Source organism: Pan troglodytes, chromosome 12 (genome assembly GCF_028858775.2).
Source record: "Pan troglodytes isolate AG18354 chromosome 12, NHGRI_mPanTro3-v2.0_pri, whole genome shotgun sequence".
NCBI lineage: Eukaryota > Metazoa > Chordata > Mammalia > Primates > Hominidae > Pan > Pan troglodytes.
Genome location: NC_072410.2, coordinates 68,654,419 through 68,681,351, shown reverse-complemented (window position 1 = coordinate 68,681,351; position 26,933 = coordinate 68,654,419). Strand labels below are relative to the sequence as shown.

The 26,933-nt window shown below is 44.0% G+C and overlaps 2 protein-coding genes across 33 annotated transcripts in view; one reads left to right on the top strand and one right to left on the bottom strand.

Annotated features, from left to right (window-relative positions):
• The window catches only part of PSME4 (proteasome activator subunit 4), a 110,357-nt gene extending 107,994 nt beyond the window's left edge, over nucleotides 1-2,363 (bottom strand). For 10 of the 16 annotated variants that reach the window (XR_008546395.2, XR_010149528.1, XR_008546394.2 and 7 more), the window contains exon 1: nucleotides 1,913-2,178. Coding sequence is in view for 10 of the 16 variants with exons in the window: in XM_016948510.4 (XP_016803999.1) it covers nucleotides 1,913-2,154 (242 nt within the window). In the remaining 6 variants the exon portion in view is untranslated. Of the gene's footprint in view, nucleotides 1-1,912 lie in introns of all 16 variants that reach the window. The other 6 variants (XM_016948511.3, XM_016948512.3, XM_016948514.3 and 3 more) reach the window with 3 other exon arrangements.
• An 88-nt stretch (nucleotides 2,364-2,451) lies between these two features.
• ACYP2 (acylphosphatase 2) overlaps nucleotides 2,452-26,933 on the top strand; it is a 339,796-nt gene continuing 315,314 nt past the window's right edge. For 13 of the 17 annotated variants that reach the window (XR_001715774.3, XR_001715775.3, XM_016948521.3 and 10 more), the window contains exons 1-3: nucleotides 2,460-2,691; nucleotides 5,095-5,192; nucleotides 16,771-16,851. Coding sequence is in view for 13 of the 17 variants with exons in the window: in XM_016948521.3 (XP_016804010.1) it covers nucleotides 5,131-5,192; nucleotides 16,771-16,851 (143 nt within the window). In the remaining 4 variants the exon portion in view is untranslated. Of the gene's footprint in view, nucleotides 2,692-5,094; nucleotides 5,193-16,770; nucleotides 16,852-26,933 lie in introns of those variants that run through there. The other 4 variants (XM_016948524.3, XM_063789866.1, XM_016948531.3 and 1 more) reach the window with 4 other exon arrangements.

Below are 26,933 nucleotides of genomic sequence, written 5' to 3'. Positions count from 1 at the left end.
CAGCATCTAACCACTATTCCAATATAAAATTCTAACCGGTAGCATTTCTTGCTGGTTATTTAGCTATAAATGGTTATGGGTTCATGGGTATTAAGCCATCAGCTATCTGCAATCCAGCCCTAAACACCAAACATTAGCTCCATTGTTATTTTTAGCCCTTTCTAGGTACAAACTTTTATCTAATAAGCCGAAACAATAACAAAACTCGGAGTGCTAATTTACCAAACTTGTTAACAGTAAATACTTCAGAAAACAATGCTTAACTATGCCTTGGTAGATTCTAGGTTTATAAATCCAAAGCAGATATGCCTTCGCACCATGGCATATTTATATAATGCACACTAAAAAAAGCTGTTTGCGTCCCCAAAAATGGTAGGTATTCTCTGGCAAGTCTAATCCAAGTGATTAAAATGGGGAATTACTGTAACAAAGTGACTATTTTTACTGTGCCTGAGTAACACAAAAACCTAGGAGTCTCACTTGAAAAAGCATTTGGATTGTAACTATTTATAAAATATTCTTTTTTGACTAAACGTGGTTCTCCCTGTTGCATTCCTGCTTCTGCCGCCCCTCACCTCCATTTTCCTAACACGAAAAACTTCATTATACTCTAGTCAAGGGGAGAGCTGTTAACCTTGACATTTTATGATCACTCTCTGAAGAGGGCAAATTACATGTTTTAGTTTTGCTTCTTTTTAATTAAAAAGGTCCCACCCACCCCTCAAGTGGAAATGAGAAATTTGTCAGAGGCCCCTTAATAATTGGCAGATGAGAATCATCCAGTGAATATACACAAAACTATTACAAAACCCTGAGTCATCACTCAGTTCAATCAGCAGCTTTGGGTAAACACTGAATGAGTGAGTTATGTCTTGTGTGTTCACCCGTCCATACCCACATGCGTGAACATACCATGTTACTAGATTTTATGTACAGTTAACCAAACAAGATACAGCAAAATTCTTTCTTAAAAAGCTCTTCGGACACAGTAAAGATGCCCATCCAGCAAGTAAATGTAACCTTTTTCCCCCCACTGTGTTTTCACTCCTTTTTTTTTTTTTTTTTCTAATTTCAGTGACACTATAGTTTGAAGCTAGTTTACAAACAGAACTCCTGAAACTGATTTAGGTAATCTCTTAATCTGAGTAACTCAAAAAATTAACACAAGCCTGATACTAATATCGCCCTGGACATCCTGACAGTGCTCTTCCCTACTTTCCTCAGTATCTTAAATGTCTCTCCAAAAGAAATGTCACAACAGGAGCAACACACAATCCTTAAGATCTTAAACAACACTGTCCACATAAGACGTTAAGCTCAAGAATGAGGTCTGACTTTAAACGACGCTTCTCGATCAACTCCGCCAGGTCTGAGAGGGCCCCCAAAAAGCAAAACCCGTAAGTTTCCCTATGGTCTTCTCTCCATTCAGAAAGTTACTAGACGCCAACGGAGATGCGAAGAGGCGGGGATCGTAGGGGAAGGAAGAACCGGAGGAAGCAGGGAGACAAGTCAAGGAACTCCCCCAAAGACAAATTCTCTTTGCCCCGCCTCTCCCATGCGCAAACGTCCACGGAGGACCCTTGAGAAAGGCTCACCTCTCTCCCTCGGGGCCGGGGCCCTTGGGCTCCCCAGGGCCCTCCAGGTGGGAAGACAACAACCCGAACACTTCGGGAGAAGCAGATGCGGAGGACGTATAGGGATGGTAAAGACCCGGGAAGTCCCGTAGGAAAGTGGCAGGGAGGACGGCTTGAGTGCTTCACAGGCTCTGTCACGACCCTGGGATCACCGCTCGGGGACAGCTCCAGCGAGGACAGAGCTAAGGGTCCAGCCCTCTGGACAAAGAGCAACCATCCCCGACACCTCTCACTGAGCCTTTCCCCCCGGCCCGGCCCGCAGGCCCGGGCACACTTACGTGGAGAGTTTCCTGGTCCAGAAGAGGCCCCCGGGCCACAGCTCTTGGAGCTGCACGGCCCGGCCCAGGTTGCATTTGATCTGGGCCAGCTGCAAGTCGGACTCGGCGTCTAGCCGCTCCGCGTAGGGCAGCAGCTTGTTGTAGACGATCTCCTTCTGCGGGACGAAGCCCCGCGGGCCCGGCTCGGGACGCCCGCCCGGCTCCGGGGGCTCTCCGACTCCCGCCCGCTCGGCCGGCTCCATGAGCCCAGGGACACCCCCCCCACCCCCTCCCACCCTAACCCTCCCCGGCCCCCACCCCTCTCCGGGCTCCGCCTCCTCCGCGTCTTCGTCGCCCTGCGGCCGCTGGCGGCCCGTCGCCCTCGGACCGATCGCTAGGCCCCCTTCCCTGGCCGGCGTGCTGCTGGGCCCCACGCGGTTCCCAGTTCGTTGGCGGCGGCAGCGGCCGCTCTGCCCGCCCCGCACCGGCTCTGCTGGTGACGCTGCAGCCGCCGGGCCCAGAGGTTCCGGACCGGCCTCAAGTCACTTCCGGGGCGGGGCGGGGCGGAGCGACGGCGTCGGGGGAGGCGGTGGTGGCGGCAGCTGGAGCCCGACGGGCTGCCCCTTTTTCGCCGTGGGCCCGGCTCGGAGCCCCCACCCCGGGCCTCACCGGCCCAGCGCGAGGCTGCCTCACCGGAAACACGAGGCCGAATTCCAAGCTATTGTCCTGCTTCGCCGGGGGTCGCGCACTCCAGGCGGCAGCCCACTGGAGTCCCAGTCGCCACGACAGGCGGCAGCCAGGTTGGCCTGGTCCCCCTAGCTGAGCAGCCCCGGCTTCTGGGTTAGAGGGGTTTATGGAAAAGCCTACGTACCCACTTGCTCCTTATAGATTTATTTACTCCATCCCGCTTGTTCCTTATAGATTTAATTTTTCTGTCCCCTTTAAGTCCCCATCTTTCTGGTATTCTGGCCGCCATCATTCCAAAGAAGAAAATAGTTACTCGCTGAACAAATGCTATTTGAACAGCTGTTTTGTGTGTAAGGCGCTCAGTTTAGGCTATTGAGATAGAAAGTTTAACCTGGTTTCCGCCCTCCCAAGGACTTAGTCTAGCAGAGATAAAGACGTGAATTACAAGATAATGCTCTTAATTGCTAGATAAGTACAGGAATCCTTAGGAACTCTACAAAGAAGTTGAAACTAGGGGGTTTGAGAGGGTGTCATTTTCCTAGAAGTGATACTTAATTTAAGCTATGAAGGTTGAGTGCAAAGTTGGTTAGAAAAAGGAGGGAGGAGGACACGTATTTCAGCTGAGAGAACAGCTCTGAGGCTGCAAGCATGTATTCTAAAAATTCAAAGTTCAAAATAGCGTAAGAGAGGGTACGGAGAAATGAGACTGAGAAGGAAATCCTAAGGAATTCAGAGCTTTATCCTAGAGACAAACTTCCAAAAGATTTTAAGCATAGCAGTGGGATGATATAATTTACATTTTTTAAGAATCACTCTGGCGGCCGGGCGCAGTGGCTCACGCCTGTAATCCCAGCACTTTGGGAGGCCGAGGCGGGCGGATCACGAGGTCAGGAGTTCGAGACCAGTCTGGCCAACATGGTGAAACCCCGTCTCTACTAAAAATACAAAAAAGTTAGCCGGGCGTGGTGGCGGACGCCTGTAATCCCAACTACTCGGGAGGCTGAGGCAGGAGAATCGCTTGAAACCGGAAGGCGGAGGTTGCAGTGAGCCAAGATCGCGCCAGGGCACTCCAGCCTGGGCAACAAGAGCGAAACTCCGTCTCAAAAAATAAAAAGGCCAGGCGCGTGGTGGCTCACGCCTGTAATCCCAGCACTTTGGGAGGCCGAGGCGGGTGGATCACGGGGTCAGGAGATGGAGACTATCCTGGCTAACATGGTGAAACCCCGTCTCTACTAAAAATACAAAAAAAATTAGCGGGGCATGGTGGCGGGCGCCTGTAGTCCCAGCTACTCGGGAGGCTGAGGCAGGAGAATGGCGTGAATCCGGGAGATGGAGCTTGCAGTGAGCCGAGATCGTGCCACAGCACTCCAGCCTGGGTGGCAGAGCGAGACTCCGTCTCAAAAAAAAAAAAAAAAAAAAAAAGAATCACTCTGGCTTCGTCTGGAAAATGGGTTGGAACTGACAAGATTGGGAACTGGAGGACCCTTTAAGGTGTGACATAATCATGGCCTGGATGTCAGTTGAAATTGAGAGCTACTTCAGCAGAATGGCTTGGGCTTAGTAGTTGACTGAAAGTGAAAAATTAAAAAGGAAAGAGACAAGATGACGCTGGGTAGATAGGTGAAGTCCTTCACTGAGATAAAGAACACAGCAGAAACAGCTTGGGAGGCAGAATGCCTATGGGATGGGTATGTTGACATATGTATCAGGAGGGTGATCTAAACTGAGATGCAGATTAGCGTGTAGATGGACGACAGGAGGAAAGGAAATATACAGTATGAAAAAATAGGGCCCTTCACAAATCTCTGAGGAGCCCCACGTTTAAGGACAGACAGAGAAAAGGAAGGTAGGCCACAAAGAATATTCACAAAAAGCAGAGAGAGGAGGAGTTCTAGGAAACTGGGTGTCTCATGGAGAAGTGAACAATCCTACCTTAGGTAGCTAACAGGTCAAATGAAGTGAAACCTGAAAGGGTTTACTGGATAGTTTATTGATAAAGCGCATAAGAACAGTGTTGTTGGAGTGTAGAATAGAAATCTGATTACGGTGACAAAGGACAAATGGGAAGTGAATAAATAGAGGCAGCAAATAGGGACAACCTTTTAAAAAATAATGGGGTAGGGAGAGCCGGAAAGAGATGAGTGTCAGGCCTCTGAGCCCAAGCAAAGCCATCATATCCCCAGTGACCTGCATGTATACATCCAGATGGCCTGAAGCAACTGAAGATCCACAAAAAAAGTGAAAATAGCCTTAACTGATAACATTTCACCATTGTGATTTGTTTCTGCCCCAACCTAACAGATGAATGTACTTTGTAATCTCCCCCACCCTTAGGAAGTTTCTTTATAATCTCCCCAACCCTTAAGAAGGTTCTTTGTATTTCTCCCCACCCTTGAGAATGTACTTTGTGAGATCCGCCCCCTGCCCCCAAAACATTGCACTTAACTCCACCACCTATTCCAAAACCTATAAGAACTAATGATAATCCCAACACCCTTTGCTGACTCCTTTTTCAGACTCAGCCTGCCTGCACCCAGGTGAAATAAACAGCCATGTTGCTCACACAAAGCCTGTTTGGTGGTCTCTTCCCACGGACACGCGAGACAATGAGGAGGTACTTGGAATAAAAGGAGGGATTTTTGAATGTGGGATATATATATGTGTGTGTGTGTGTGTGTGTGTGTGTGTGTGTGTATATATATATATTTTTTTTTTGAGTCTCGCTCTGTAGCCCAGTCTGGAGTGCAATGGATCGATCTCGGCTCACTGCAATCTCCGCCTCCAGGGTTCAAGTGATTCTTCTGCCTTAGCCCCTCGAGTAGCTGGGACCACAGGTGCGCACCACCACATCCAGATAATTTTTTTTTTTCGGTATTTTTAGTAGAGACAGGCTTTCACCATATTGGCCAGGCTGGTCTCAAACTCCTGACCTCGTGATCCGCCCGCCTTGGACTCCCAAAGTGTTGGGATTACAGGCTTGAGCCACTGAGCCCGGCCATATTTAGATATATTTAAATATGGATGAAAAGGAGCCAGTGGAGAGAGAAGTTAAAGTTATTGGGTGAGGACGACAAAGAGCGGAAGAGAATGTGGAGTCATTGACCTTTAGAAGCAAATCAAACTGTGCTTCCATTGTCAGAGGAGGAAAGCAGGGAAGGAAGCATAGGTGCAGATGCTGGAATGTTTGGTACTGGAAGTTGGAGAAGTTCTTTCTATAGTTTCTATTTTTTCCTATGAAACAAGACAATGAGAATTATAGGGAAGTGGTAGGTAGATTTGAGGAAATTGAAGAAGCCTTAGAGTAGTCTCAGAATTCAGAAAATTGATTTAAAAAGTTAGAATTGTTTGGCAGGTAAGGCTGGAAGCTTGAATTTACTATTATCTATCTGCACAATTTAATGATTTTTTCCCTAATACTGTTTAGTGGCCCAGGATTGTGTGATATACAGTATATACTAGTGACATACTAGTATAATAGAATGACAAAAGATCAAGATAATGTTTTTTATGTTGCCAGTAGTGATGGTAGTGTTAGCTATCATTCATTGAGCATTTCTGTCTGCCAGTGCTTTAGCTACATTATCTCACTGAATTCTCTAGAGATAATTGAGTTGAGAATATTTGAAAGAGAGTGGTTAAAGTCTAAGTTTGGTTGACGTGTAAGTGAAAAGAGTAGAGAGCTAATAGGGAAGGAGTAGAGAGATGTCAAGACACTTACATGCTGATGAGCTATAAGGGAAAGATGAAAGGATTCGCCTGAGCAAGGGATCTAGAAGAATAGAAATGTTTGGATTTAAGATTTCGAAGAGACCAGCCTGGCCAATATGGTGACACCCCGTCTCTACTAAAAATACAAAAATTAGCCTGGCATGGTGGCGTACGCCTGTAGTCCCAACAACTCAGGAGGCTGAGGCAGAAGAATTGCTTGAACCCAGGAGGCAGAGGTTGCAGTGAGCTGAGATCACACCACTGCATTCCAACCTGGCGACAGAGCGAGACTCTGTCTCAAAAAAAAATAATAATAATAATTCAAAGAAGCAGTTCCAGATGACATTGAGCTCCCTAGAAACAAACATCTGAACTGGAAAAGTTGAAGAAATTACGGGAGCAAGCAAAATAAGGTCTCTTCCTGTTATTCTAAATAACGTTTCATGGAGAACACTATTGAAATGCTTCCCAGTGAGAAAGTTAGAAGACCTTTCTTTTGGGGAGCTGGTCTGCTCATTAGTGGAGACAGTAACCCAAAGTCTGGGGTGGATTTTCTCTTCTCAGTCCAACTTGTTATCTCTTGAAGGTCAGGAGACACTGCCAAAGGATAACAGCACGTTATCCTTTTGAGGCTGGGCTGGGTGGCTCACGCCTGCAATCCCAGCACTTTGGAGGGACAAGGCAGGCGGATCATGAGGTCAGGAGATCAAGAGCATCCTGGCTACCACACTGAAACCCCGTCTCTACTAAAAATACAAAAAATTAGCTGGGTGTGGTGGCATGCACCTGTAGTCCCAGCTACTTGGGAGGCTGAGGCAGGAGAATCGCTTAAACCCGGGAGGCAGAGGTTGCAGTGAGCCAAGATCGCGCCACTGCACTCCAGCCTGGGTGACAGAGCGAGACTCTCAAACAAACAAACAAAAAAAACAGGATGTTATCCTTTTAACCAGACCTGGAGGGAGACACTGACTTCTTATCAGACCCTCAAGGAAACAGACTATAATCACTCTTCTTGCAAGACCCAGAAAATGCAGTGGCCCTTCAAAGAAAATATTCTAAAGAGAGAGGTTCCTTCTCAAGCTGGAGGGATTAGCAGAGACAATTTTCAATCAAATATTTATGTCTTTGATGTGCTTATTGGAACATTAATTAATCACTTATTAGCAGTGAACAAAAAATGACAGGTTATTAGTGTCACATCTTGCCCATCTTAGTTTTCTCTGTATATATGATATACTTGGGGCTAGAGATATATTGGCAAGTGAATGAATCTCTGTTGCCAGAAACATAATCTTTTTTTTCTTTTTTAGGCAGGGTTTCACTCTCTTACAGGCTGGAGTACAATGGCACAATCACAGCTCACTGCAGCCTCCACCTCCTGGGCTCAAGTGATTCTCCCACTTTGGCCTCCCAAGTAGCTGGGACTACAGGTGCATGCTACCATGTCTGGCTAATTTTTAATTTCTTGTAGAGATAGAGTCTCAATGTGTTGCCCAGGCAGGTCTTGAACTCCTGGACTCAAGCAGTCTGCCCGCCTCAGCCTCCCAAAGTGCTGGGATTACAGGGGTTAGCCACCACACCTGGCCAGAAACGTAATCTTTAGAAGTATTTGAATTAGAATGATTCATTGCAATGTAATTAAATATCCAGACTTCTGCTGAATTGCAGTTATTAGAGGAACAAGAATATTAGATCTGGTCTGAAGATTTGGGAGGAAAAAAAGAATATTAGATCTGAGAAATGTTGAGTTTTTTCTAGTTCCTGTAGGATTTTTAAGTTTTGAATTTTTCCTTCAAAAATCATTTTCATCCAGCCATTGTATCCACTTCACTTCATTTGAACTAGAGTATATGTGGAGTTCAGTTTCTCATAAGGAAAATCACAGCTAAAGGAATGAATTTTTCTCTCATTATTTTAGGCATTTGTTAGGCATTCTGTCATTTCACTAAAATGTAGCCAGATGTGGGCTTCTTTTTGTTTATTTTTGGGGGGATTTGTATTTCTTGAATCAAAAGATTCATCTTCATCAATTATGCAAAATTTTCACTATTTTTTTGTAATTTCTTTGTACTCCTTGTAGAATTCCTATTAGACATTTGTTTTACCTTCTCATTCTAATATCCATATTTCTTTTCTTTTCTTTTTGAGATGGAGTCCTGCTCTGTTGCCCAGGCTGGTGTGCAGTGGCATGATCTGGGCTCACTGCAACCTCCACCTTCTGGGTTCAAGCAATTCTTCTGCCTCAGTTTCCCGAGTAGCTGGGACTACAGGCACCCGCCATCACGCCCGGCTAATTTTTTATATTTTTAGTAGAGACGGGGTTTCACATTTAGCCAGGATGGTCTCCATCTCCTGACCTCATGATCCGCCTGCCTCGGCCTCCCAAAGCGCTGGAATTACAGGCGTGAGCCGCCGCGCCTGGCCAGGCCTGGGAATTTAACCTGTGGAGAGTTCTGTTTTTATGCAGTATTTTACTTCCAACTCCCTTAGGTCTCAGCCTTCAACTTCTATCCCTGGGTAGATATTAAAACCCAAGTCACTGCCAGGCTCACACCTGTAATCCCAGCACTTTGGGAGGCCGAGGTGGGCAGATCACGAGGTCAAGAGTTTGAGACCAGCCTGACCAACATGGTGAAACCCCATGTCTACTAAAAATACAAAAAAATTAGCTGGGTGTGGTGGCATGCGCCTGTAATCCCAGCTACTCAGGAGGCTGCGGCAGGAGAATCGCTTGAACCTGGGAGAGGGAGGTTGCAGTGAGCTGAGATTGTGCCACTGCACTCCAGCCTGGGTGGCAGAGCAAGACTCCATCTCAAAAAAAAAAAAAAAAAAAAAAAAGCCCAAGTCACTTGCTGTTCCTGGATCCAGTAACGCTGCCTCAAATTTGATTCAGTCACCTCACATACTTAACATTCTGGCTTTACTTTCCTCTGTTTCTGGCATCTGGAGATATCCTTTTTTTGTGTGTGAGCTCATTTATGGTTATCTGTTGTTATGTTTAATACAACCATTCCTGGCTGAGGCTGCCACATCTGGAGCTGGAAAACCATTAAGAAATAAACTTCTGGCTGGGCATGGTGGCTCACGCCTGTAATCCCAGCACTTTGGGAGGCTGAGGCAGGTGGATCACTTGAGGTCAGGAGTTCGAGATCAGCCTGGCCAACGTGAAGAAACCCCATCTCTACTAAAAATACAAAAATGAGCCGGGCATGGTGGCACACACCTGTAATCCCAACTATTTGGGAGGCTGAGACAGAAGAATTGCTTGAACTCAGGAGGCAGAGATTGCAGTGAGCTGAGATCGTGCCACTGCACTCCAGCCTGGGTGACAGAGTGAGACTCCATCTCAAAAAAAAAAAAAAGAACTTCTAATTCTAAAATATTATAGAAATTATTGGGAGCAAAATGGAGTGACTGTGGATGATTAAGAGCTTTCTTAGAGTCCTCATCAAATCATGCAGGTGATTAATGATACCTGTCCACCAAGTTATATAGTCATGTACAGCATAATGATGTTTTGGTTAAGTAAGGACCACATAGGCAGTGGTCCCACAAGATTATAATGGAGCTGAAAAGTTCCTATAACCGAGTGTGGGTAGCCTAGCACAAGGCAGTACTCACATGTTTGTGGTGATACTGATGTGAACGAACCTACTATACTTCCAGTTTGTATAAGAGTATAGCACAGGCTGGGGGTAGTGGCTCACACCTGTAATTCCAGCACTTTGAGAGACCGAGGTGGGCAGATGGCTTGAGCTCAGGAGTTCACGACCAGCCTGGACAACATGACAAAACTCAAATATTCAAAAATATATATTTGCAACATGGCAAAACCTTCTACCAAAAATACAAAAACATTAGCCAGGTATGGTGGCACATTCCTGTGGTCCCAGCTACTCAGGAGTCTGAGGTGGGAGGATGGCCTAAGCCTGGGAGGCAGAGGTTGCACTGAGCTGAGATCGTGCCACTGCACTCCAGCCTGGATGACAGAGTAAGACCTCATCTCAAACTTAAAAAAAAGAGTATAGCATATACACTCATACAGCACATGATACCTGATAATAATAAACGACTGTTACTAGTTTATGTATTTGCTATACTATACCTTGTATTGTTATTTTAAATTGTACTCCTTCTACTTATTAAAAAAAAAAAAGGTAACTGTAAAACAGCCTCAGGCAGGTCCTTCAGTAGGGATTCGAGAAGAAGGCATTATTATCATAGAAGATGAAAGCTCCATGCGTGTTATTGCCCTTGAAGACCTTCCAGTGCAACAAGATGTGGGGGTAGAAGAGAGTGATATTAATGATCCTGACCCTGTGTAGGCCTAGGCTAATGTGTGTGTTTGTGTCTTCATTTTTAACAAAAAATATTTAAAAAGAAAAAATATATTAAAGTTTTAAAATAGAAAAGAACATAAAAAATTAGGATACAAGCTGGGTCTGGTGGCTCACGCTTGTAATCCCAGCACTTTGGGAGGCCGAGGAGGGCAGATCAAGAGATCAAGAGATTGAGACCATCCTAGCCAACATGGTGAAATCCCATCTCTACTAAAAATAAAAAAATTAGCCAGGCATGGGGGTATGCACCTGTAGTCCCAGCTACTGTGGAGGCTGAGGCAGGAGAATCACTTGAACTCGGGAGGTGGAGGTTGCAGTGAGCCGAGATTGTGCCACTGCACTCCAGCCTGGCGACAGAGTGAGACTCTGTCTCAAAAATTAAAAAAAAATTAAAAAAAAGGATACAAAAATATTTCTGTACAGCAGTACAATGTGTGTGTGTTTTTTTGTTTTTGTTTTTGTTTTTAGATGGAGTCTCACTCTGTGGCTCAGGCTAGAGTGCAGTGGCGTGATCTTGGCTCCCTGCAACCTCCACCTCAAGGGATCCTCCCACCTCAGCCTCCCTAGTAGCTGGGATTAGAGGCTTGTGCCACCCTGCCTGGCTGTTTTGTATTTTTAGTGGAGACAAGGTTTCACCATGTTGGCCAGGCTGGTCTGCAGCTTCTGACCTCAAGTGATCCACCCGCCTTGGCCTCCCAAAGTGCTGGGATTATAGGCGTGAGCCACCACACCTGGCCGAATGTGTTTGTTTTTTTAAGCTAAGTATTATTACAAAAGAGTCAAAAAGTTAAAATTTAAAAGTTCATAGCTGGGCACCATGGCTCACATCTCTAATCCCAGCAGTTTGTGAGGCCAAGGCAGGAGGATCACTTGAGCCCAGGAATTCAAGACCAGCTATGTTGCCAAGAGGCAACATAGCAAGACTCCATCTCTACAAAAAATTTAAAAATTAGCCAGGCGTTATGGAATGTGCCTGTAGTCCCAACTACCTGGGAGGCTGAAGTGGGAGGACTGCTTAAACCTGGGAGGTGGAAGCTGTAGTGAGCCAGGATCTCACCACTGTATTCCAGCCTGGGAGATAGAGTGAGACCCTGTCTCAAAAAAAAAAATTTTTTTTTTTTTATAAAAAGAAAAAGTTACAGTAAGCTAAATTTAATTTATTATTGAAGAAAGAAAATATTGAGTCCAGGAGCTGTGGTTCACACCTGTAATCCCAGCACTGTGGGAGGCCAAGGCAAGAGGATTACTTGAGCTAGGAGTTCAAGATCAGTCTGGGCAACGTGGTGAGACCTCATCTCTATAAAAAATAAAAAAATAAAGAAAATACCATTTATAAATTTAGTGTAGCCTAAGCGTACAGTGTTTATAAAGTCTACAGTGGTGTATAGTGACATCCTAGGCCTTCACATTCACCCACCACATACTCAGTCACTGACATAACCTAGAGCAAGTTCTAGTCCTACAGACTCCATTCATGGTAAGCGCCCTGTATAGGTGTACTTTTTTTTTTTCTTTTTAGATAGGCTTTCACTCTGTTGCCCAGGTTGGAGGGCAATGGTGCAATCACAGCTCACTGCAGGGTTGACCTCCCTAGGCTCAGATGATCCTCCCACCTCAGCCTCCCGAGTAGCTGTGACTACAGGTGTGTGCCACCATGTCCTGCTAATTTTCTATTTTTTGTAGAAATGGGGTTTTGCCATGTTGCCCAACGTGGTCTCGAACTCCTGGGCTCATACCATTCACCCACCTCCACCTCATAAAATGCTTGGATTACAGGTGTGAGCCACCACACCGGAACAGATGTACCATTTTTTATCTTTTATACTGTATTTTTACTGCACCTCTTCTATGTTTAGATACACAACTACTTACCATTGTGTTACAATTGCCTGTAGTATTCAGTACGGACATACTGTACAGATTTGTTGCCTAGAAGTGTTACACAGCCTAGAAGTGTTACCAGTGGAGGGTGTCCAGGTTTTTGGAATTTGAACAATGATTTGGACAAAGCACACAAAGCAAGGAAAGAATGAAGCAACAAAAGCAGAGATTTATTGAAAATGAAAGTACACGCCACAGGGTGGGAGTGGGCTGAGCATAGGGGCTCAATAATTTTCCTATTACGGAATTTTCTGGTTTCCCATTGTCCGCTTGGTGTACCCCCTATGTAAGTGAAGTAGTGGCCCACAATCAGTCTGATTGGTTGTAGAAAGCAACCAATCAGAGGCTGAAGTGAAGTTACAAAGTTAAACTCCTATGCAAAAGAAGACTTGGCTTGCAATCAGTCTGACTGGTTGCGGAAAGAAACCAGTCAGAGATACTTTCAATTTTCCATTTGCCACGCATAAAAAGGGGAGGGGGGTTGCAAAGGGAGTGGCCTCTGGTCCTTTTGTTACTTAGTTTTGGAAAGTTGGGGTTTTCCTTTAGATTTAGTTCTAGGAAGTCAGTGTGAATCAGCCTTAGGTTACCTGCCACCAGACCCTATTCTCCTGCCTCAGAAACAATAGGCTACACCATATAGCCAAGGTGTATAATAAGACACATAATCCAGGTTTGTGTAAGTACACTCTGATGTTTGTACAATGATGAAATCACCTAACAATACATTTCTCAAACATATCTCCGTCATTAAGTGATGTATTTATTTAATGATAAAAAATTTATTAAAACATTTATTTGATATTTAAATACTAAAAGAATTTTTCAGCACCACCAAAGCTTTTCGTGTTTCTTCTTTTTGTCAAGCTATGAATAATGTAGGAGGTGACAGCTTCCCTCATAATCAAATATAGTAAAGAGATGTATTTTTTAATGATAATTGAAAAGATTCACAATAGAGTCAGTGAAGAGATAATAACTAATGCACAAAGAGGACGTACACTCTTTCCACCTACCCCCCAGTTTTTATATGTATAAATAGAACAGGCTTTGCTCACAGGCAGACAATGGGATTATCTGCATGCGTAATTTGAATAGCCAGCAAGACATTCACACTTGATCACATCTGATATTTGAAATGCTATTTCCAATCTATTTCTTTGTACTAAGCAGAATACCTTTTGAAATTTACAGACACATAAAAGGTATAATATATCAAATCCCTAGTTCTCCAGCGTGTATTATATATTCATTAATTCAGTAAACATTTATTTATGTCCCCAGAGTGCCAAGTCAGAGATCGTTAGATGAATGACACAGTACCTGTCCTCAAGCAGTTCACTTTCTAGTAGACTGACAGATATGAAAACAGACAAAACTATAACCAAATGTCAGCTGGGGTTTACCTATATCTTAAGATCTCTAGATAAAACTAATTCAAACTCCCTTCCACCCACTGCCTAGAATTCAATCGCTCATCCAATAGTTTTATCAATTTTGAAAGGTGGGACTTATATTTTTATGCTCGCTCTCATCTCTAACCTTTGACTCTTGCTAAACTACCCCTGTTGAGTGATTGTCTTAGCATGAGACTTCTGTTGTCCCAGTTTGGCACTGCTTCGACTCAAATGTTAAGCCTGGCTGTTTTCCTTGATTTTCACAACTTCCATACAACAAATCCTTCACACGAGACTGTGTGTGTGTGTGTGTGTTGTGTGTGTGTGTGTGTGTGTGTGTGTGTGTGATACAAATAGGTTCAGGGAGAACCAGGGATTTATATGCTGGAAATATGAACAACCTATAAGTTAGCATGAAATATTCCTTTTCCTAAAGATCCATTTCTGCATGGTTCCTGTTATCATGGAGCTCACTGGTTAGAGAGGGGCAGCCAGACAGTAAACAACTCACTTCACAAGTACTTAGTTATAATTTTATTAGATGCTTTAATAGGATAAATGTTGTTCTGGTTATGTAGAACAGGGGTACCTGGACTAGGATGCGAGGCCTAGACCAAATTCTTTGAGGAAGCAACATTTGATGAATGAAGACTTGTGGAGAAGGATGATTAGAAATGATTCAGCTAAGAAAATAGGCCAGGCACAGTGTGGCTCACGTCTGTAATCCCAGCACTTTGGTAGACCAAGGTAGGAGGATCATTTGAGTCCAGGAGTTCAAGACCAACCTGGACAACATGACGAAACCCCATCTCTACAAAATATACAAAAATTAGCTGGGTGTGGTGGCATGTGCCTGTAGTCCGAGCTACTTGGGAGGCTGAGGTGGAAGAATCACTTGAACCCAGGAGATTGAGGCTGCAGCGAGATGTGATTGCACCACTGCACTCCAGCCTAGGCAACAGAGCAAGACCCTGTCTCAAAAAAGAAAAGAAAACAGTATGAATGGAAGCTTGAGGTAGAGGAAGAATTTGGCTTGTATGAGAAATTTAAAAAACACCCATATGCTTAGGGAGCGAGATTAAGAATAGTATATACGGCTGAAGCAGAGTTAGATCATGTAGTACCTTGTAAATTGGGTTAAGAATTTTGCATTTTTTCCGAAAAGCTGCTTCAGATATGTCAATACAGTGCTATGGGTAGTAACCAAATACTTGGAGGAAGTTGAAGGGGTGACAGCTGGCTCATCAAGTCTTGCAAGCAAGTTAATAAGCATATCCCCAGCAGAGGCATCGGTTTGTAGAAAGACCAAGAGTTTTCAATGGGCCCAGTTAGGCCAGGAAGCAATGAGTACAATGTGATAGGAACACAGAAAATGTATATCATGGCAAGAAAAGAGACAAGAAGGTAAACTGAGGCCAGATTACAAGCAGTCATGGATGCCTTCCTAAGGTGCTGGATGCTGGGGGTTTATCCTGTAAGCATTGAGGTAGGGGCATGACACAAGGAGGCTTGTGGTTTAGAAAGATGACTCTGGGCATTTTCATCATCATCACCATCATCGTCATCATAACAAAGGTACCCAGCACATTGAAGAGGCAACCAGTGGTGGACAGTGAGGTGCTTTAGAGGTAAATGATGAAGGCTAATAAATGCCTTAGTAGCTAGCAATTAGGAACAAGAGCTAATTTAAACTTCACACCAAAACTAGGTGAGGAAATTATAGCCCAGTCCCACCTGAACATAGATGGAGAAACTCAACAAAAATTCTGGCCAGGCGAGGCAGCTCATGTCTGTAATCCCAGCACTTTGGGAGGCCGAGGCAGGTTCATCACCTGAGGTCAGAAGTTTGAGACTAGCCTGGCCAGCATGGTGAAACTCCATCTCTACTCAAAATACAAAATTAGCTGGGTGTGGTGGTGCATGCCTGTAATCCCAGATAATTGGGAGGCTGAGGCAGGAGAATCTCTTGAACCGGGGGGGTGGGGGTTGCAGCGAGCCGAGATCGCACCACTGTACTCCAGCCTGGGCAACAAGAGCAAAACTTAAAAAGAAATTCAAGTGAATTGAATCCAGAAAAGTGTGTGTATGCATATATTATATATTATATATATAGCATATATATAAAATATATGTAGTATATATATAAAATACATTGGGACCAAGCAGGGTTTATTGCAGGTACACAAGGCTAGTTCAATGTCAGAAAATCTACCAATAAAATTCACCACCTTCATGCAAGACAAACCAAAACAAAACAAAACCCAACATCTTAACAAATGTTGTAGGATGAATGCAGAAAAAGCATTTATTAGTCCATGATAACAATTTTTATCAAATAAGAAAATAAAAGTGAACTTCTTAAAACCTGATAAAATGTTTTATCAAGCTCTGTACCTAACAATGAAACTTTGGAAGCCAACACATTACACTCAAGAACAAAACAAGGATGTTAATTTTATGAATAAATTGGTCCAGGTTACACAGCATTAATAAACAATCCCAAAATCTCAGTGGCTTAGGATTTAGCATTTTTTCTTTCTTTTTTTTTTTTTGAGATGGAGTCTCGCTCTGTTGCCCAGGCTGGAGCACAGTGGCGCGATTTCCGCTCACTGCAAGCTCCGCCTCCCGGGTTCATGCCATTCTCCTGCCTCAGCCTCCCGAGTAGCTGGAACTACAGGCGCCCGCCGCCATGCCCAGTTAATTTTTTGTATTTTTAATAGAGACAGGGTTTCACATTTAGGCAGGATGGTCTCGATCTTCTGACCTTGTGATCCGCCTGCCTCAGCCTCCCAAAGTGCTGGGATTACAGGTGTGAGCCGCTGCACCTGGCCAGGATTTAGCATTTTTTTCATACTATATTCCATCTCAGGTCAAAAGGGGATCCTGCTTCATGTTCTCACTCCGGGACCCAGGCTGATGGCTATCTGGAAAATACCCAACAGAAATGTGTGTACGTATATACATATATGTTCTCCAAAAGATCTACTTAAATGTTCATAGCAGCACTACCCCAAAGAGTCTAAAATACAGAACTATCCAAATACCTATCAACATATCAACAGTATAATGGATAAACTGTGTTTATGTTTGCACAATGAAATACCACTGCTTTAGTTGGGATATTTGACCCTCCAAACCTCATGTTGCAATTTAATCCTCAATGTTGGAGTTGGGGCCTGATGGAAGGTGTTTGGGTCATGGGGGAGGATCCCTCATGAATGGCTTGATGATCTTTCCATAATGATGAGTGAGTTCAGGCTCTATTTGTTCCCATGACATTTCACCTGAAAGCGAGCTGTTTAAAATAGCCTGGTTGACCAGCGCTCAGTGGCTCATGCCTGTAATCCCAGCACTTCAGGAAGCCGAGGTGGGAGGAGTACTTGAGGTCAGGAATTTGAGACCAGCCTGGCCAACATGGTGAAACCCCATCTCTAGTAAAATACAAAAAATTAGCTGGGCGTGGTGGCGTTCACCTGTAATCCCAGCTCCTCGCAAGGCTGAGGCAGGAGAATCCTGGAGGCAGAGGTTGCTGTGAGCCGAGATCATGCCACTGCACTCCAGTCTGAGCAACAGAGTGAGACTCCATCTCAAAAATAATAATAATAATAAAAATAAATAAATAAATAAAATAAAATAGCCTGGCACCTTCCCTCTTTCTGTTGCCTCCTCTCTCACCATGTGCTCTCTGCATATGCTGTCTCTTCTTCCCCTTCCACCATGAGTGGAAACAGCCTGAAGCTCTCACCGGAAGCAGATTCCAGCACTATGCTTCATGTACAGCCTGCAGAACCTTGAGCCAAGTAAACCTCTTTTTTTTTTTGATGGAGTCTCACTCTGTTGCCAAGGCTGGAGTGCAGTGGCATGATCTCAGCTCACTGCAACTTCTGCCTCCTGGATTCAAGCGATTCTCCTGCCTCAGTCTCCTGAGTAGCTGGGATTACAGACACACAGCACCACGCTCAGCTAATTTGTGTATTTTTAGTAGAGATGGGATTTCACCATGTTGGCCAGGCTGGTCTGGAACTCCTGACCTCAAGTGATCCTCGGCCTCCCAAAGTGCTGGAATTACAGGCGTGAGCCACCAAACCCGGCCATTTTTTTTTTTTTTTAGATGAAGTTTCACTCTGTTGCCCAGGATGGAGTGCAGTGGCATGATCTTGGGTCACTGCAACCTCTGCCTCCTGGGTTCAAGTGATTCTCCTGCCTCAGCCTCCCAAGTAGCTGGGATCACAGATATGCACCACCATGCCCAGGTAATTTTTGTGTTTTTAGTGAGAGACCGGTTTCACCATCTTGGCCAGGCTGGTCTTGAACTCCTGACCTCAGGTGATCCACCTGCCTTGGCCTCCCAAAGTGCTAAGATTATAGGTGTGAGCCACCGCACCCGACCAAACCTCTTTTCTTTATAAATTATCCAGTCTCTGATATTCCTTTATAACAACACAAATGGACTAGGACAACTACACAGTAATGAGAATGAAAAATGCACAAATGCATGCAACAATATGGATGAATCTTGAAAACAGAATGTTGAAGCAAAATCAGACACACAAGAGCATGTTCTGTATGATTCCATTTCTGTGTTATAACAAGCAAAACTAATTTGTGATATGAGAGGTTCACAAAGTGGTCACACCTGAGGGTAGGGTACAGAATGGAAGAGGACATGAAAAGGCCTTCTGGAGTTCTGGTTATGTCCTGTTTCTCCATCTGGGAGATGGTTACATGAGGGTGGTTAGTATGTTAAAATTCATTGAGCTGTAAATTTATGATACATATCTTTTTATAGATGTGGATTATGCTTTTATGTATGTATACAAAGTTAAAAAAAAAAAAGGAAGCAGTTCCAGACTTCTTTACAAAGTGTAGGCTCCTAATTCCCATTTAGCAAAGAGAACAAAGTAGTTCATCTACAGGTTTTTGTGTAAACAGAAGTTTTAGTTTCTCTTGGATAAATGCCCAGGGGTGCAATTTCTGGGTCAAATGGTAGTTGTGTGTTTCATTTTGTAAAGAAAAAACTGTAAAACAGTTTTCTAGAGTGGCTGTATCATTTTACATTTTCATCAGCATTGTAAGAGCAATCCGGTTTCTCTGCCAATACCTGATGTTGTCACTGCTTTTTATTTTAGCCTTTCTGATAAGCATGCAATGATCTCATTGTGGATTTAATTTGCATTCTTCTAATGAGTAATGATGTTGAACAGGAACATGCTTTTATGTGCTTATTTACCATTTTTATATCCTCTTTGGTGAAATATCTGCTCATGTTTTTTGCATGTTTTCTAATTGGATTGCTTGTGGGTTTTTTTGTTTGTTTTTTGGTTTTTGGATTGCTTGGTTTTTAACTGTTGAGTTTTGGGAGTTCTTTATATAGTCCAGATACTACTCTTTTGTCAGATATGTGGTTTGCAAATATTTTATTTCTGTAGTTTGTCTCTTAAAGGGATCTTTTATAGAGCAAAAGTTTTTAATATTGATGAGGTCCAGTTTATCAATTTTTCCTTTAACGTGTCAAACTTTTATTTAGTGTGAGATCTAAGAACTAGGTTGGGCATGGTGTTGCGCACCTGTAATCCCAGTGACTCGAGAGGCTGAGGCAGGAGGATTACTTGAGTCCAGGAGTTCAAGACCAGCCTGTGCAACATATCAAGACTTCATGTCATATTAAAAGAATAATAATAATCATAATCAAAAACACTTTGCCTAGTCCTAGATTCCAAAGTTCTTTTTCTAAAAGTTTTATAGTTTTATGTTTTACATTTAAGTCCATGATTCATCATTAGTTAGTTTTTATATGTGGCATGACATTTAGGTCAAGGTTTATGTTTTGCCTATGAATGTCCCAAGTAATTCAGTTTTATTTTTTATTTATTATTATTTTTAGACAGGGTCTTGCTCTGTCACCCAGGCTGGAGTGCAGTGGCATGATCTCAGCTTATTGCAACCTCCACCTCCCGGGTTCAAGTGATCCTCTTGCCTCAGCCTCCCGAGAAGCTGGGACCACAGGCATGTGCCACCATGCCTGGCTATATATATGTATATGTATATATATATGTGTGTGTATTTTGTAGAGACAGGGTTTTGCCATGTTGCCCAGGCTGGCATTGAGCTCCTGGGCTCAAGCAATCTGCGTGTCTCAGCCTCCCATGGTGCTGGGATTACAGGTGTAAGCCACCATGCCTGGCCCATAATTCAGTTTTTGTTTTGTTTTGTTTTGTTTTTTTGAGACAGAGTCTCACTCTGTCACCTGGGCTGGAGTGCAGTGGCACGATCTTGGGTCAGTGCAACCTCTGCCTCCCGGGTTCATGCGGTTTTCCCTGCCTTGGGCTCCTTAGCAGCTGGGATTACAGGTGCGTGCTACCATGCCCAACTATTTTTATTGCATTTTTAGTAGAGACGGGTTTTTGCCATGTTGGCCAGGCTGGTCTTGAACTCCTGACCTCAGGTGAACTGCTGCCTCGGCCTCCCAAAGTGCTGGGATTACAGGCGTGAGCCACCACACCCGGCCTATAATTCAGTTTTAAATAACATCATCTGAAGGCCACCAAGAGTCCGGTCCCAGTAGGAATATTCCAAACCCAGTCATTTCTTCTCATCGTTACTCTAACATGCAGTGGAAAGGCTATCAGGCCAGCATGTGCCTGCTGGCACCATCGACTATTGTGATTACTATGAGCCAATACTTAAATAAGAAGACATATCTTTCAATAACAAAAAGTCAGATTGGTAGACAATTCTTTTTTTTGTTTGTTTGTTTTTTTCACAGACAAGGATTCCCAGGCTCAAGCAATCTTCCTGCCTCGGCCTTCCAAAGTGCTAGGATTATAGGCATGAGCCACCATGCCCCGCCTGACAAATCTTGAGTCAGATATTAGTAAAACAAAGAATATATTTGCCCAGTTCTTTTAGGGCATAGTCCTGCTAAAATGCACCTAATGTGTGTATTTAGGTTACTTATCATAATGGACATCTGTAATTGCTTTTGGCTGCCCAGCATCTGAACCCACTTGCTAGATTCGGGACATCTCCCATTATCTAGGTCTTGGTGGGAAGTAGGCTCTGACCTCTAACTTTAGAAGCCTAAGGGATGAGATTCACCCTCGACTAACTCCCCTGACAGCCTTGTGACCCAGATTTAGCCACTATGTACTTTGTGTCTTGTGTAAGCAATGCCAAGATGAAGGGATGATAAGTGATATTGGATCTGTGGTAGCTCTAGTATTAGCAGTTTGGCATTGAGGCTGTGTTTATTGTGAGTAGTGGCTGCCTACAGTGGCCATTATGTCAAATACTAGAGATGTCATATGTTGGTGGTGGCAGCAGCATCTCCACCAGACTGTTCCTGCCACTCCTACTCCCTTGGTCCCAGCCAATTGTTTGAGAATGTTTTCATCATTTCTCATCACTTCTGTGAGTTACATAAACCCTTTTCTTTTCTTTTCTTTTCTTTTTTTTTTTTTTGAGATGGAGTCTTGCTCTGTTGCCCAGGCTGAGTGCAATGGTGTGATCTCGGCTCACTGCAACCTCTACCTCCTGGGTTCAAGCAATTCTCCTGCCTCAGCCTCCGGAGTAGGGTCTACAGGCATGCACCACTACACCTGGCTAATTTTTGTATTTTTAGTAGAGGCAAGGTTTCACCATGTTGGTCAGGCTGGTTTTGAACTCCTGACCTCAAGTGACCTACCCGCCTTGGCCTCTCAAAGTGTTGTGATTACAGGCATGAGCCACCACTCCTGGCATATAACACTTTTCAGTAAATTCATCTTCTATTTAATTTAGCCAGACTTCACTTCTAACAAGCAAGATAGTTGATATATCAAGAATCCTAGCTGGGAGCTGTGGCTCATGCCTGTAATCCCACCACCTTGGGAGGCTGAGGCAGGTGGATCACCTGAGGACAGGAATTTGAGACCAGCCTGGCCAACATGGTGAAACCCCAAATATACTAAATATACAAAAATTAGCTGGGCGTGGTGGCGGCCACCTGTAATCCCAGCTACTTGGGAGGCTGAGGCAGGAGAATCTGTTGAACCCGGGAGGTGCAGTTTGCAGCGGGCCGAGATAGTACCATTGCACTCCAGCCTGGGAGACAAGAGCAAAACTCCGTCTTACCAAAAAAAAAAAAGAAAAAGAATCCTCACTTTCAGCAAATTAGCATAAAGCAGTGGTTGAGAGAGCTTCTACTCTCAGAGTTTCTGATCAGTAGGTCTGCAGATGACCTAAGAATTTGCGTTTATTTTTTTTGTTTTTTGTTTTTTTTTAAGGCAGAGTCTCGCTCTGTCACCTAGGCTGGAGTGCGGTGGCGCGATCTCGGCTCACTGCCAGCTCCGCTTCCTGGGTTCACGCCATTCTCCTGCCTCAGCCTCCCGAGTAGCTGGGATTACAGGTGCCCGCCACCACGCCCGGCTAATTTTTTATATTTTCAGTAGAGATGGGGTTTCACTGTGTTAGCCAGGATAGTCTAGATCTCCTGACCTTGTGATCCGCCCGCCTGGGACTCCCAAAGTGCTGGGATTACAGGCGTGAGCCACCGTGCCCTGTCGAGAATTTGCGTTTCTAACAAGCTTCCAGGTGATGCTGCTGGTCAAGTGTTCAAAGGTATGCTGCTGGTCATCATCAGATGTTGTGATTTTATAATTTTCTCTCAAATGTTGCTGAGTAGTGTTCCATTCTATGAACATACCATAGTTTGCTTATCCATTCATATGTTAATGGACATTTTGGTTGTTCCCAGTTTCTGGGTATTACAAATAAAGCTTCAATAAATATTCATGTATAAGTCATTGTATGGACATATAACTACTTTTCTCTTGGATACATACCTAGGCATAGAATGGCTGGTGTATGTGTAACTTTTTTATCTTTTTTTTTTTTGAGATGGAATTTCACTCTTTCGCCCAAGTTGGAGTGCAGTGGTGCGATCTTGGCTCACTGCAACCTCTGCCTCCTGGGTTCAAGTGATTCTCCTGCTTCAGCCTCCCGAGTAGCTGGGATTACAGGCATGCGCCACCACACCCGGATAATTTTGTATTTTTAGTAGAGACAGGGTTTCTCCATGTTGGTCAGGTTGGTGTCGAACTCCTGACCTCAGGTGATCCACCTGCCTCAGTCTCCCAAAGTGTTGGGGTTACAGGTGTGAGCCACTGTGCCTGGCCGTATTTCATCTCATATATTGATTTTACCTCATTCACCCTGCTCCAGGCACTCCGACCTTCTCTCAATTTTTTTTAAGTTTTTTATATTTATTTATTTTTATTTAGAGATAAGGGCTAAGTATGTTGTACAAGATGGAGTGTAGTGGCTATTCACAAGTGCGCTCATAGGGTACTGCAGACTCGAGCTCTTGGCCTAAAGCAATCCTCCTGCCAAGCCTCCTAAGTAGCTAAGACTACAGGCACATGACACCACACCCAGCTTCTTTCAATTTCTTGATCAAGCCAAGCTTTTTCACAAGGTAAGAGCACTTGCCCCTCTTTCCCTCCTTCCTTCCTCCCTCCTTCCCTCCCTCTTTCCTTCCTTTTTTCCCCTTCCTTCCTTCCTCCTTCCCTCCCTCCCTCTCTCCCTTTCTTCCTTCTTTCTTCCTTCCTTTCTTTCCTTCCTTCCTTCTTTTTTCTTCCTTCCTTCCTTCTCCTTCCTTCCTTCCTTTCTTCTTTCTCCTTCCTTCCTTCCTTCTTTTCACCAGTGTCATAGTAAGCACTTACTTTTAATTTTAACCTAGTGAGTGAACCAAGCACTTAAATTTACTCTAAGTGCAATGGAAACCTATAGACAAGTTTTTAATCAGGAAAATGATATAAATTGATTTAAACTTTCAAAAGATCTCTCCTGACTCTGAATGGACTATAGATTATAAGGGGATAAGAATGAAAGTAGTGTGACTAATTAGGAGGCGTTTTCAGCAATTCAATGAGAGATGACAATGGCTTGTATCACGGTAGAAGTAGTGCCAACGGTGAGAAGTACTCAGAGATGAGAAATATTTTGGAGGTCGGGTGCGGTGGCTCACGCCTGTAATCCCAGCACTTTGGGAGGGTAAGGTGGGCAGATCACCTGAGGTCAGGAGTTTGAGAACAGCCTGGCCAACATGGTGAAACCCCGTCTCTACTAAAAATACAAAAATTAGCTGGGCTTGGTGGTGTGCACCTGTAGTCCGAGCTACTCGGGAGGCTGCAGCACGATAATCACTTCAAACCAGGAGGCTGAGGTTGCAGTGAGCTGAGACCACACCACTGTACTCCAGCCTAGGCTACATAGTGAAACTCCATCTCAAAAAAAAAAAAAAAAAAAAAAGAAGTTTTGCGGTGACGGGAAGCAAAAGAAGGAGAAGTAACTTAAAGAGAATACGCATCAGAAAAAAGGTTTTATGGCCAGCCATGGTGGCTCACTCACACCTGTAATCCCAGCACTTTGGGAGGTCAAGGCAGACGGATCACTTGAATCCAGGAGTTCGAGACCAGCCTGACCAACATGGTAAAACCCTGTTTCTACCCAAAATACAAAAATTAGCCAGGTGTGGTGGCACATGCTTATAGTCCCAGATACTTGGCAGGCTGAGGCACGAGAATCGCTTGAACCCAGGAGGCAGAGGTTGCAGTGAGCCGAGATGGCACCACTGCACTTCAGCATGGGCAACAGAGGTTGACAAGAAAAGGTTTTTGTTTTGTTTCGCTTTCTCAGATGAGAGATGCTAGCCCATCTTTGGGATCAGAAATCAGAAGTTATTAGAAAGAGAGAGATGATGGTGTGGAGAAGGAAGGATTAGATCGAAAGGGCAGGAGTGAAATGATGGAAGGAGGGACACTCCCACTGTTGAAACTGGAAGGAAGAAAAAAAAAGTACAGGTGCAGATTGAATCATAGATTTGGGAATCAGGCCGGGCGTGGTGGTTCAAGCCTGTAATCCCAGCGCTCTGGTGGGCAGATCACCTGAGGTCAGGAGTTCCAGACCAACCTAGCCAACGTGGCGAAACACCATCTCTACTAAAAATACAAAATTAGCTGGGTGTGGTGGTGGGCATCTGTAGTCTCAGCTCCTCTGGAGGCTGAGGCACAAGAATCACTTGAACCTGGGAGGCAGAGGTTGCAGTAAGCCAAGATCATGCCACTGCACTCCAGCCTGAGCGACAGAGTGAGGGGAAAAAAAGGATGAAAAAAAAAAAAGATTTGGGAATCAAAAGATAAGCTATTTCTGGTAGTCTCTATTTTCCCAGAGAAGTAGGCAACACCCTCAGTTGGGAGTAGAGGGTTGTGGAAAAGACGTGGAAGTTCAGAGGAGAAAAGTAGAAAGTTGAGAATTTGTAAAGTAAGGAAGAAAATAATTTGGGAAAGAGGATGTATAATATAGGAAACTGGGCCAGGCACGGTGGTTCACGCCTGTAATCCCAGCACTTTGGGAGGCCGAGGAGGGTGGATCACCAGGTCAAGAAGTTGAGACCATCCTGGCTAACACAGTGAAACCCCGTCTCTACTAAAAATCGTACAAAATATTAGCCAGGCGGCTGGGCGTAGTGGCTCACGCCTGTAATCCCAGCACTTTGGGAGTCCAAGGCGGGCGGATCACGAGGTCAGGAGATCGAGACCATCCTGGCTAACACGGTGAAAACCCTTCTCTACTAAAAATACAAAAAATTAGCTGGGCGTGGTGGCAGGCGCCTGTAGCCCCAGCTACTCGGAAGGCTGAGGCAGGAGAATGGCCTGAACCCAGGAGGCGGAGCTTGCAGTGAGCAGAGATCGCGCCCCTGCACTCTAGCCTGGGTAACAGAGCAAGACTCCGTCTCAAAAGAAAAAAAAAACCGAAAAAAAACAAAATATTAGCCAGGCATGGTGGCACGTGCCTGTAGTCCCAGCTACTCGGGAGGCTGAGGCAGGAGAATCACTTGAACCCAGGAGGTGGAGGTTGCAGAGAACCAAGATTGCACCACTGCCCTCCAGCCTGGGTGACAGAGTAAGACTCAAAAAAAAAAAAAAAAAAAAAAAAAAAAGAGGAAACTGGCAGGAAAGAGGTCATGCTGGGGTGGACTATGAGAGGCAATAATTCGAAATTATATCGTGGAAATGCTTCAACCTGTACCAAGACCTACTTCAAAAGGAAAATCTTGTGTTGAGTAGCAGTTAAAAATGGAATAAGATATCAGACCTTCAACCAAATAGTTCTTAATAGCTCAAAACTACTATAGGATAGCAATTTTATTCCCAAATTATTCTAGAACTGAACAACTGAAACTCAGTGACCAAAAGCCAGTCAACCAATCTTCCACAGCCTAATACAGACACATAAAATATACCTCTGGCATTACATTATAACTTCCCCCATCAAACAAAACAGGAAGAGTGGTTATGTTGGGCTGATAGTGTAAGATGGTCTGTCATGTAGCGTTTCCGTTATATTCTGAATTTGAGTTGGTATACCATGTGACAGTTCTTTATATATGTTTTCAACACCGCCATGACAAGAGTGTCTTTCTGTTTTTGCGTCAGTGTCTTATGAAAAGAAGGCATAAAGAATATTCAAAAGAAATTTTAAGAATCTTTGTTATCTGAAGGATGTATCTTTAGTGCATGTTCTGTCTCTCATAGTTGCTAAACTCCAGCTGCAGCTCTTCTCTCAGAGAACTGCTCTGTCCCGCCCATCTATCCCATTATGACTTTCAGTTGTGAGATGAAGATATCTGTTTGAAAAAAAAAAATTGGTTCCTCTAAATAGAGGAATGTCCAAATAGCTACTTTAGTCTCTTCTTTAATCTCAAGTTACATCAGAGAAAAGATTTCAGCATGTATAAAACATCCATATCTACAGTGACCTTGGTGTTTTTCTCAATGCATAAATCATCACATTTCTTCATTTTCTAGTGCATGAAATAATTAAACTTAAAATACCTTCTTTAATTCTAGACACAATTAATTCAATGCTATTATTTATTTATTTATTTATTTATTTATTTATTTATTTTTGAGACAGAGTCTCTTTCTGTTGCCCAGGCTGGAATGTAGTGGCATGATCTCAGCTCACTGCAACCTCCGCCTCCTGGGTTCC